Source organism: Chelon labrosus (assembly GCF_963514085.1).
Source record: "Chelon labrosus genome assembly, chromosome: 5".
NCBI lineage: Eukaryota > Metazoa > Chordata > Actinopteri > Mugiliformes > Mugilidae > Chelon > Chelon labrosus.
In genome coordinates, this window is record NC_140341.1 from 12553786 (window position 1) to 12566241 (window position 12456).

Genomic DNA, 12456 nt, shown 5'->3' on the forward strand with positions numbered 1-12456 from the left:
CTTGTGAAATATAAAATATGCAGGTAACTGAGTAGCCACCAGTAAATGCACTGTCAACCAAACCTATATCTACCACAGTGCATTATACAGAGCGTCAATGTCAGCACCTGGCTTGGTTATAAAATGCTCTCCCCTGGTCTGTCGGTAGGAGTCGCTGTAAACACGCGCTTTGGGTCTGGTGTCCCCGTGTTACGAAAGCACATACACGTGAGTTTGTAAACAAGAGAGTGAGTGGAGCAGGGCGGCCATTCCTCCCAGCTCAATGACATGAGGCCCCGTTGCTTTCGCTTGGCAGTGTTTGCCAGCATCCTCTCCCTGTGCCTCGGCTACACCCTGAGGAGCTCCGTCTCCTGGGTCGTGTCCTCCAACGATGTGGTGGAGGACGCGGACCTGTCGGAGGAGGTGGCCCCGGCGCTGCTGGTGGACGGCGCCGGGCTGTGGAAACAGGGTTATCCGTTATCCGACGTCCTCGGAGACAGTGCAGAGAGCCCCGGAGAGCTGGTCAAGCCCGAAGGCGACAATGTAGCCCAGCTCTCCTCTCGGCTGTTTTCATATCGGCTGGAGAAGGTGGAGAAGTCTGCCAGCAGCAGCAGTAGCAGCAGCCCTCCTCCACCTCCTCCTCCACATCAGGAAACTGCCAGGACAGCCAGATACATAGCTCACTACAGTGACTGGGGACATTTGGCGACCATTTCAACTCAAGACAAGGTAACACACACACACAGGGGACTGGTCCTGGGCTGGGTGTATGTGTTTCGGGACATTATAACAAATGCGTGGTCATGGTCAGTGCATTTAAACATAACAAGCAAAGTTCTCAAAGACGGATGGGAAGTTTAGCTTTTTTAGGAACCTATGGGATCTGCATTGCTGTGTCATATTTAATAGACTAATCATGTGCAAAAATCAAGTCAGCCATAGATACTGTTTTAATTTTATTCTAAGAACATTTTTTAGGTTGTCTTGTCTTGTCTTGTCTGTCTTGTCTTGTCTGTGAAGGCAGTCAGGTGCGTCCAAAACACAAAACTAAAACAAAGGCAACTTGACTTGTTGAGTTACCAAAAGACATTTCACCACTCATCCAAGTGGCTCCTTCAGTTCTAAATGACGGGTAGGGAGTTTAGGTTTTCATGTGGAACATCTGTGGGTTGTTCACACTTTATGTCTCAGTCCACCTCCCCTCTACAAAGAGAAGGGATTTCCAATTTTACAAAGATGGCCTCCTTCAGGTCAGGATTCAGCAGTCCACCTACGCCTGAAGCACAAGGGGCAAGGGGTACATCCAGGACAACTACGTACATATTTTAGCCACAGAAAGCAAATAGTTTAAGACTAGTAAAGGAAGCCATCTGTGTGATGTTGGAAAACACCCCTCTGAACAGGGGAGGTAGACTGAGATACAATTTATTATCCACATACTTAACATCTGACCTTCACAGATAAGACAAACGAAGCAACAAGCTTATAAAATATGATACATTAACACCCAAACGCAGAGGTGGAAAAAGTACTAAAATATCGTACTCAAGTAAAAGTACCAATACTTGGATGAAATATTACTCAAGTACAAATGAAATTACCCATCTGAAAAATTACTCAAGTAAAAGTAATAAGTAGCTAATTTAAAATGTATTTTAAGTAAAAGTTACTTAGTTACATTTAAAAAAAAAACATGTAGGCTTGAACGGGGCGGGGGATCTCTCCCATGTAGTGAAAATAGGACAAGGGGTCATACATCCAAAACTGTTTAGTTTTTAATTAAAGAACAATCTATACAAATGTATAAAAATCTATACAAATGTATACACATGTAATGACAACATAACACATGTCACACATGACATGTAAGACCCTTAGAAAGGGATAATGTGCAATTTTAGTTCTGACCATCCCATAAAACTTTTTCAAACAATCAACTGTCAATCAAACTGTCTCTGAACCGTCGTCGCTCTTCTGATCCACCTCCATCTCGTTCTCAATCTCCTACAGAAAGACTTGGCGCTTGGTAGTGGTAGCCTACATGCTGACCATACGTCACTCACTACGTGGTTCCGGGCGCGATTTTTTTTTCGGTTTTCGTTAGTCAACGTTTTTTTTTTTTACTCAGTAACGGATGGGATTTGTAATGTAGCGAAATACAATACTTCACTCAAAACGTAATCAAGTAAAATTTAAATTACCGATTTTAAAAACTACTTGAAAAATACAAAATACACAAAAAAACTACTCAATACTGTAACGTGAGTAAATGTATTTCGTTACTTTCCACCTCTGCCCAAACGGATGTTTCAGTGCCAGAAATTCACCATGTGTTGTGAGATGTTCCTGAAAAAGACTGCTCAGAGACATATTTATTATTTATTATTATTATTTTCTAGAGATTAGCTGAAAAAACATTTGTAAAAATGAAAGTTATTATTACTTACTGCTTTACATGTTAGTGTTGTTCCAAGAGTCCTTCAATTAATCCCTTTGAATGCTACCTTTTTTATTTATTTTTTTTTGCATTTTTATTTTAAACGTGTTGCTTTCATGTTTATTCAGTATTATTACTGAAAGAAACCTGTGTCCTCACTCATCTATCGCTGTTAATATCGCTTTAATCTTTCTTTTCTTCACAGATCAAAGGTCTTCCCTTTGGGAACATCTTCTCAATCAGTGATGGACCGCTGGACAACAGCACTGGAGTGATTTACTTTTATGTCACTCCAATGGACAACACTGTCTCAGACCTCAAAAGCAACCCCTATGCTTCTCTCACCTTCTCAGAGGCAGAAGGAGAATTCTGCAGGTAGGCCTCGGCTTTTAAAGTCCCTCCACTTAAGTCATGGTCAGATTAATTTGCTAAACGGCCCAGAAACATTAACTGCTGGTGCCCTGATAACAACCAGTGACCCTGGTGCTTTTGAAGCCCCTGAGCAGTTTGCTTAACTGATTTGACCTCATTTCAATTCCAACACATTTCTTGTGAGCTATGAAGAACAGTGTGAGTTGCAGCGGTAGCATATTCTTTTGTTTTTCAAGGCAAATGGTGTATGATCCAGAGGATCCCAGATGTGCTCGACTCACACTAACAGGCAAGATGGTGGAGGTGTCCCCAGAGGAGCTCACGTTTGCAAAGGAGGCAATGTTCTCAAGGTGACCGTAGTATTGTAATACTGTCTGTCTGCTTCCTTTAACGCTCAGAATTAGAGGAACATTTGGTGCATTCATTTTCATGGACTGCTCTATTTTTCATAGACATCCTGTGATGGCGAAGTGGCCAGTAGGACACAAGTGGTTCTTCATGAAGCTGGAGCTGGTCCAGGTGTGGCTGCAGGACTGGGTAGGAGGAATATCACTCATTCCCCTGGAGGAATACTTCAAAGCGACGCCCTTCTGAGAGGATCCCTCCCCCTGCATCATCATCAACCTACAAATACATTTCAGTTGAGCTGTGTGCATCACAGATATTGTTACAGAAAGGTGTGAGAATTCACAAAGCATTTATATTTTTTTCAGTATCTATTTTAATTTGTGAGAATGAATGTTCTTCACGCCTACACTTTGTCTTCTTTCTCAGCTCAGCTTGATACATGAGATCAATTAATCAGTTCCCTGCTATTGAAGTGTGAAAATAAGTTAGTTATTCTGAATGACTTTCGTATCATTTAATCCTACTAAGCGCTGGGTTTATGGGTTTGCACTGGGATATGCGTGCCATTTCAAAAACGAATGAATATTACCACACTCAGTTATTGAGTATACATTTCAAGTTCATTTGTTGTATTCAGTTTCCACTGAAATCTTTATGGGAATTTTAATTTCCATTCTCCTTTTTTGACAGTTTTTGGTGAATAAAGATTTGTTAACTGAAGATACACGACTCAAAATGATTTAGAAAGCCATCCCTGCTCAGGCTTCCTTTAATAGTGATTAATTTATGAGGATCATATAATTGAAAGCTCAAGAATATACTTGTTTTCCCCCAAAGTCAAGACTGTGAAACATAACAGTTGTCTGGAACATAACATAACTCGAAAATGTATAAAAGCTCACTTGCACGCATACATGCATAATGCAAGCCAGGCTCCAATGCAAAAAAACAAGGACTGAGTTTGGCACAAGTTTAATTTTACGATCTCAGTGGGTAGAGCAAATTTACTTGGAATGAGTAGGTATTTTATCTGAATGCAGTCAATGGACCAAGTAAAGTCAATTTTAAGAAACGATTACGGAAACAGTGCGTTATTGTTGCGTTCCTGATAATATCTGACTTAAAAGTAGAAATCACCCAAGTACAAATAAATGCATGGACATGCAGGTTTTACAGTGAAAAAAGTTTTACTTAAAACTTTTACAAAGAAAACCAGTTCTCAACAAACTGACAACACGGACAAAATATCCAAATAGTCTTGTATTTGCAGAATGAATGTTACACAAAAAGAGTAAGTAGCCACTACTGAAGAAGACCACTGCATTTTACTTCTAAGTTTACTATGAACTGCATTCAGTATAATCCATAACAGAACATTATTTTCCAGTAGTTAAACACTGAACGTAGCATAACACATACCGACGCCAGCATGCACACGACTACAATGTGAATGCTACACAAGCAAGTGGAGGTGGTTTTGCATTTAAGTTTTTGCATAAACATTTACTTAAATAGAAAATGCATTTTAGGAGAGTTGCATCGGTGTGCAGAGGTGTTGAATTTACATCTAACACACACACACGCCTCAGTCGTTTGATGACATTTATAATGGCAGAGAAAGCAATGACAGGTAAAGGGGTACCTGCGAATAAAATAGGGGAAACTGCCCCGTACCGCCGCCCTGTGGCGCTAACATACAAATAACATCCAGATTAGTGCTGTTGTTGAGGACATGGCCACTAGGTGGTGCGCTTTCCTCTAGTAAAATAGATATAAATTGGCCAATTTCACAATAAAATATGGGATAATTTACAAGATATCCAGCTTTATATTTTTAATTTAAGTATTTCGGTCATTAGCACATATCTGTGTTGTGTATTTATAAATAAGAGTCATTCTGTAGAGAGAGATTCTGCTGAAAATATATCTCAAATTATTTAATTCTTGAATTAATGAACGCTGACTTATATTTGAATTGATAAAACGTACAGCTTTCATAATTAAAATTAAAAAACTGGTTCACTTTAGGCGCAACTGCTTTATTTTGAAAGTTCTTACCGGAAGTGTAGTTTGTACATACTGGCTGTTATGACAGGTGGACGATGCTAGTTAGTTTACAGGAGACGTTACATCGAGCTGAGGTGTAATATTTGGAAGGGGGTAATGAGTGAAGGTTGATTTATTTATAGCCGCGTGTTAACGGAGGTTGGACACCCGGGAGCGAGAAGCTACTCTGCGACGAACCGCAAAAACCGTCGTCTCTCCTCTGGTAGCTGTGGTTACGGTTACCGCAGGTTGACGGATCCTAGCCAGCGGAGTTTCAACTTAATGCTAGCCCGGTGGCTAACTGGCTAACGGAAACCGTGTCGCAGTCGGCAGCTCCGCCGGCTGCCGTGCCAGGTAAAACTTGGGCGCTGCGTTGAGTCGTCGGCTCTGTGGGGTTGCAACACGCTGCTTTTAATTGCGTATTCATCTGTTGCCAGTTGAAGCGGAATCAACGTGATTCGAGGCGTAGCCCTTTCGGGCGCCGTCACAGACCCAGCAGCCTATCCCGGAGGACCAACCGTCACACACTTGAAATGCCTTCTACTTGTAACTTGTAGCTAAAGACTGGCTGTAAACACAATAATGGATTGTATCGGCAGCTAGCTCGTTTCCCCCCCCCCCTCCTAACCGACCATGTGAGCTACATCGTCACGAAAAGCAGTTGACCGCGGGACTGAACCCTCCTAACAACAACGACGACGACGAGAGGAAAAAAGACGCACCGGGGAGACCGACGGCTGCACATCCGAGAACTGCCCTCGAAAGCGCACAAGTCCGCGGCTGTAGCCTTGTTAACCGCTCGTCGCGCCCGTATGTCTGCGCCTACGCCCGTCTCAACATCCTGAAAGGCAGCGTGAGACGGAGAGAGAGACACGGAGGGAGAGGGAGGCAACGGCAGCTCCGGGGTCCCCGACAACTCAGCCGAGGAGAGGCATCGCTGAAATGAGATGAGGCTCAGAAATGGAACTGTGGCCACCGCAATTATTTTCTTCACGTCTTTCCTCAGCCTCTCCTGGTACACGGCATGGCAGAATGGGAAAGGTACGTTTGATGTATCGGTTCTCACACTAATCATATACGGTTGACTCTTACAAGAACTGACAGCTTTCGTTCGTTCGGAGGAGGCCCCGGTTAACAAACTGGTTAGACATCAAGCTGATGTGTGACCTGCAGCTTGTCGAAAGACAGCAGGTGTTAGACCCATCCGGTTGTTGCTCAATAGATGGGTATTGGTGTACCAGTAAAACCTGCAGTTCACCATATTACACATGGGCCACTCTCTTATACTAGTTAATGTGTTTAAATCGTTTATAACAACGTGTATAACAGGTTGGCAGACCAATTTCTTCCAGCTCATTTTCCACAGTTTTTGCTTCTGTCCAACCTCAATCAGTTAGAGATCATTTAGCATGCCGTCATCAGTTTAAAACACCATTCACACACACACACACACACACCACTTCTGAGTCATTTTAATCTTCCATTGCGTTTTGCGCCTTCAGAAACATAAGGCTTCTTTCATCTGGCCGTTTACTATATCTTTACACATCCTGTCAAACATCTGGGTTCTGACTTTTTACACAAGTGTGTCTGTGTCTGAGTAGCCCCCACCACCCACCCACCCACCCACCCAAGGCCGAACGCTTACTTATGAGCACTGGCCCTGTCTGTGTGCGGGGAGGGAGGGTTGTGGGCCCTTAGTGTGTGTTGTGTTATCAGCAGAGTGTAAATAATTGCAGCCTTTAGATAAATTCCAAGCCGAGACTTCATGCTGTGATGACCGTGGTGGAGCTTATCGGCTTGATGAAATATTTTCCTTTAAATGGAGGTCCGGCGAACGGCACCACCAGAGCAGGCAAAGGCGGGTCCGCTGTTTGGATTAAAGTGCGTGTGTGTGTGTGTGTGATAAGCACAGGTCAAGAGATTATTGCTGTGCCCTCTGTCCTGTCAGATCTTGTAGTCACTTGTTTTCACGCGATGCCAAGGTGATAATAAAGTGGCTTGCTATCTTTTATATGTTGGAAACAACCACCTTTTTTATCTGTACCACACAATATCGATGTCAAATGTACAACGCTTGAACCGTTAAAATGTGCAAAAGGGATTCTGTTACTCCCCTGATCATCACGGAGAAAATGTGAGGGAGCACGTGGGCCTTTAAATTGTGACTTTCCATGTGATACTTTTTTTTTTCCTTCACCTAAAATCCTAGCCCACTGGAGTTCCCAACAATGAGAGTAATCCATAGTTTCAAAGAGATATTTGCTTTCAAGTCAATTGCAGGACAGTGAACACGTACGCTCAGAACCAAGTCAGCGAAACGGAAGCAGGAATTTGGCTTGTGACACTTTTACTGTTTGCGCTCGAGGTTTTTTTTTACTGCTGAGATATGTCAGAGCGTCTTACGTGGAAAAAAAAAAAGCCCACGAGCAAAGTAGCACTAGTGCTTGCTATTTAAAGGCCAAATACGCTCTGGGCTGTATCGGGGGCATAAAGATCTCAACACACGGCAGTTTTAAGGTTCCCCGTGGAATATGTGACCTCTAGTAGCACCAAGGAGGCCAAATTTTCCGTAACTAGCTCCAGTTTTGTTTGCCACTTGCATAAAAATTTCTGAACACCAATGATGAGCAGTCGATACGATGATATGATCAGTTTCCGTAAGTGCTTCCTCTGTGTTATCTTTTAGTTTATTTGTCTGCGTTTGAGCTATTGACATGTCATTTCCTAAGCTTTGAGCTTTGAGTTTGGACTTGTGACAAATATTCATGGGCCTATTTTTGGAATTCAGATATATATATATGCGATTGTTTTTTTTTTTTGTTGTTTGTGCACATCGCAAAGATCAAACATAACCCTGACTATTGTAGTGGGAGGAGGTGTGAGCTAGACACTAACCAAAAGTGACAAAAAAAAAAGAGATATAACCACACTGGCATCCTGACGTCAGAAAATGTCACTTCATGACGCTTGAAGCTGGCTGTTTATATATTTTTTGGTTACTATATTAATCCCACGTTACATCAAACTCAGATTCGTATGTGGCCCTTTCAAGAGTCTGCGTGACAGCGTCACAAGCAAATAATGTACTTTCCATTTTATTTTACATACCGTGTCTAAATATGGCTTCTCATCTTGACTAGTTCCTTCTTAAAATATACATAATGCCAGCAGTTGTAGAAACAGGAAGCATATATTATTTATGCTCACGACTTCACACCGATCAGGCACAACATTATGACCGCCTGCCTAATATTGTGTAGGTCTCCTTTGTTGCCTCCAAAACAGTTGTGACTCATCAGAGAATGGACATGGGTCCTCCTGAGGGTGTCCTGTGGTGTCCGACAACAGGATGTTGTTAGTGGGGGTCTTTGGGGCCTATGGGTTGAGGGCTGCTGCCGTCAAGGAGCGTCGTTGCTATGTGGTGGGGGTGCCTAGTCCGGTCTAGGTGGGTGCTACATGTCTAAGTAGCATCCACACGAATGCCAGGTTCAAAAGTTTCCCAGCGGAACATTAGATTGTCACAAGATGGTCAATGATATTTACTTCAACTGTCAGAGGTTTTAATGTTGTGGTTGATCGGTGTATATTTATGTTTCAGTAGCTTAAAGGCACATTTATTAGTTTTGTTTGTGGGCCTATAGGGATAGAGAGGTAATCCTGGGCAAAGTTTTAATTTGATTTCTTTTTAATTTGTAAACCTTAGCGTCTGACAGCTTGTCTTGTTCCCGGTCACTTGACTGCTGTGAATGAGAGCAGTGCCAGTCAGCTGTCCAAACACTCCATGTTGAATGACTCTCCCGGCATGTGTACTTCTCTGTCAGTCTCCATCCCCCAGCGAGAGACGGCCCTCTGCTATCTCTGCGGCTATATCTGAAGAAGACCATAACAGTATCAACTAGAAGGTGAATAGTAATGCTGGGTTGCTTGATATGGGCAGCACTATAGTGTAGTGCTTTACTTTTTTGTGTGAAAGTACACTGGCAACCACTGTTTGTTTTTGTCTTTCTAAAAAAATAAAAAAACGTGGGTATCCAAATATACTTCCTCACAATGAGATCATTCGGAAAAAGTTTTATCTTTCTTTACTCCTAGTGTAGTATTGATTACTTCTAGTGTATAGGCTTATGTCTCACTTCCTGCTTCCGGAACGCGGAGTAGGGAAATAGAACCGGTCGTTGCTAGTAACGCTACTGTAACGATGACAACAATGGCAGCCTCCACCCGCAGTTGTTCTTGTAGTGTAATAATCTATCTATAAATCAAGAAGCGTCTGTGTGTCTGTCTGTCTGTGGCACGCATATCTCGCGAACCGTTGGCCCGATTGATTTGAAACTGGGCAGGTGTCTCGCTACGGGCACGAAGATGTGCACTGCTAAGTTTGACGTTGTTTGGATAAGAAATGTAAAATATATCGGTAAAATAGGTTTTCTCCGCTCTAATATTTCCACTACTCCGGTTGCCATGGCATCAAAAACAGCCACTTTCAGAAATTCACCAAAAACGGAGAGGAAGAGGCGGAGCATGCGCACAAATCTTGAGCACTGTTAACAAATCGGCTTTAGAAGAAACCAAACTCAAGGAGAAATGATATTTTGCCCTGGTAACCCTAATAGGCTCAATATCTTCTCCGGCAGGAAAACTAGCAAGTAGTCTGCCATCTATCTATAAATCAAGAAGCGTCTGTGTGTGTGTGTGTGTGTGTGTGTGTGTGTGTGTGTCTGTGGCACGCATATCTCGCGAACCGTTGGCCCGATTGATTTGAAACTGGGCAGGTGTCTCGCTACGGGCACGAAGATGTGCACTGCTAAGTTTGACGTTGTTTGGATAAGAAATGTAAAATATATCGGTAAAATAGGTTTTCTCCGCTCTAATATTTCCACTAATCCTCATACACAGCACCTGTAGGCTCCCACTATAGGAATACATACTTCCGACGGGCACTGCACTAGTAATAATAATTCTCAACTAACGTACAACTAACTCAACTAACAACCAACGTAACAACTTCACGTAGTGACCTGGAGCTTCTCTGACATGCTAGCGACATTTACATGTACAGCTGCTACCTAACTATGCTACCAATCTTGGGGCTCGTCAGGCAAGGTTTCGGAGCCACTGAGAAACTAAATATGTATTCCCACCAATGATTGTAAATAAAACAAAATTCGATTAATTAAAAAGGATGTTTTATCTGACACATGTATTACACTTATCTCTGCTATATGAATACACTTGACTTTGACATTCAAGCTAGCTAACGTTAACGAAGGTGAGTCAGCGTAATTGAAAATGAATTTCTCCCAGAAGAACTTGTATCCCTTCCAAAGTTTGGACGTTTCATACTTGAGAGTGTTCATTTACAGTCCGAACCACGTCGTCGTAGGTGACTTCAGGCAAGTTACGGAGAGACTTGGTCCAGTGGTATTTATCGGCCTCCGCCATTGTAAAAAGCTAACCGGAAGTGTCGTCTCCCCACTCAGAGACGTTCTTCGATATTCAATTGTTGCGTGACATAGGCCTATTTTATGCCTAGCCTGCTCTTACAACTGGGCGTACATTGAGCTGGTGTAACTGGGCCCTAATGACAAAACATGCCTGCATTAACCACCTCGTTTGTTGATTTTGTTCTTCAGGTATAGTCAGCGAGATATATATATTTATATACATTGACAGCGAGAGTTCTCAGACACTAATTTACATTCTATTAGTTGGGTTTACAGCACTAAACAGCAGGCTTTTCCAGTCTTAAGCTGGCATGAGGAAGCCAACTGACACTGTGATCTGATTTCACGCTCGTTCACTTTGAACGTGGTTAAGAATGTCGTGTGTCTGAGCAGCATTTACTGCGATGTAACGTACGCAGTGCTAAGTGGACGCCTTCCAGGTGTAAGCGAGAGCCATCCAGCCTTTTCACATAAATCAGAGCCGCTAAGTGTGGCCGATGTCTCCAGTAATGAGTCGAATGCCGCCGTGGAAAATGCGATCCGGAGGTTTTCATGGCTGCGGCACCGGCATGGGCTTCTGATACAGAAGAGGAACTGTGGGATGAAATTCAATTTACTTATAAAATGGATGCATTGCAGATGTTTTATAAACGCTGCTGCTGTGCCTGTGATTACTTCTCCCGTGGTTTCCGGCCTTCGATTAAGGCAGCTCTAACGGTCGTATTGTTTCAATAAACCCCCCTTCCTTTTTTGCTAACATTGCTTCCTCCGTGCTTTCCTCAAGCCTATATGTTTCACTTCCTCTGAGTTTAAAGACATGCTTGTCTTCTGTCTTCCTTCCGAACACAATGGGACAAAAATAGCAGTGAATGAGCAGGCCGTATAGTTTATTTGTTAGAATAGGAGAGGATATGACTTGCATATCGTGTTTTCTCATTTGTTGACTGTGTGTGTGTGTGTGTGTGTGCATATACATTTAGCTTGTGCGTGCTGCGAGGTGCCAGACATATCCTAAGTGGCCTGGAAGGAAGAAGAGAGTAGAAAGACCAAATCTTTAAAAGAGAGAGGGTAAGAAAAGCCTGAGGTGGGCTGTATGATGGAGAGGAAGGACAAGAGTGCTGACAAGGCAGTGAAACAGTGGGATAATATTTTCTGTGTGTCTTGTATCCTGCATAGTCATACACACACACATCTGCCTCATTTTATCCCAGACAGTCCTTATTCTGTTTAAACAGCCACTCAGCTGTTAGTAAGTTCACAATCATTGTTGTTTCCCTCGTGCTTATTCACATCCTCTTTCCCACAGTGCCCTCTATTCATTCATTCAGGTTTTCCAGACAATTTCTCCTCAGTGTCCAGAAGAGAGTCGGTGATTGTTGGGCTCTGAATGTTCCTTATTTAATAATCTGTAGATGTGATTATGCGTGCTTACAATTTTAGTGACATTTATCCTCAAGGTGATTTACACAGATCAGCCACAACATTATGACCACCTTCCTAATATTGTGTAGGTCTCCCTTGTGCCTCCAAAACAGTTGTGACTCATCAGAGACATGGACATGGGCCTTCTGAGGGTGTCCTGTGGTGTCTGGCAACAGGATGTTGTTAGTGGAGTCATATGGGTTGAGTCCAGGGGCCCCTGTGAATGTTATAATAATTATAATCTGACTACTGTTGTGTTCTTATTATTCATTTATGTTTCTGCCTTTAAAAAGAGACACTGCAGTCAGTACTGGAACATATCCTGCCTTGCGCTGTTACATTTTACACTGCAAATATAGTCTGTTGACTGTCATGTACACTAGAACAAATATTGAACCTTAATGT

The 12456-nt window shown here is 42.7% G+C and overlaps 2 protein-coding genes across 2 annotated transcripts in view; both read left to right on the top strand.

Moving 5' to 3' along the window:
• Positions 1 to 205: 205 nt before the first annotated feature.
• creg2 (cellular repressor of E1A-stimulated genes 2) lies at positions 206 to 3856 on the top strand. Its single transcript, XM_084544856.1, has 4 exons — positions 206 to 708; positions 2622 to 2791; positions 3025 to 3138; positions 3241 to 3856. The coding sequence occupies exons 1-4, from the start codon at positions 268 to 270 to the stop codon at positions 3380 to 3382; spliced, it is 867 nt and encodes a 288-aa protein (XP_084400982.1). The 5' UTR covers positions 206 to 267; the 3' UTR covers positions 3383 to 3856.
• Positions 3857 to 5099: 1243 nt separating this feature from the next.
• mgat4a (alpha-1,3-mannosyl-glycoprotein 4-beta-N-acetylglucosaminyltransferase A) overlaps positions 5100 to 12456 on the top strand; it is a 31595-nt gene continuing 24238 nt past the window's right edge. Inside the window, exon 1 of the mRNA XM_084545123.1 lies at positions 5100 to 6223. Coding sequence (XP_084401249.1) covers positions 6130 to 6223 — 94 coding nt within the window. The 5' untranslated portion in view covers positions 5100 to 6129. The remainder of the gene's footprint in view (positions 6224 to 12456) is intronic.

Excerpts from the sequence above, each read along its gene's own strand:
- creg2 (XM_084544856.1), top strand. The coding sequence starts at position 268 with ATGAGGCCCCGTTGCTTTCGCTTGGCAGTGTTTGCCAGCATCCTCTCC. Across the intron at positions 2,792-3,024 it reads GCAGAAGGAGAATTCTGCAG|GCAAATGGTGTATGATCCAG; the intron begins GTAGGCCTCGGC and ends TTGTTTTTCAAG. Across the intron at positions 3,139-3,240 it reads AAGGAGGCAATGTTCTCAAG|ACATCCTGTGATGGCGAAGT; the intron begins GTGACCGTAGTA and ends TATTTTTCATAG.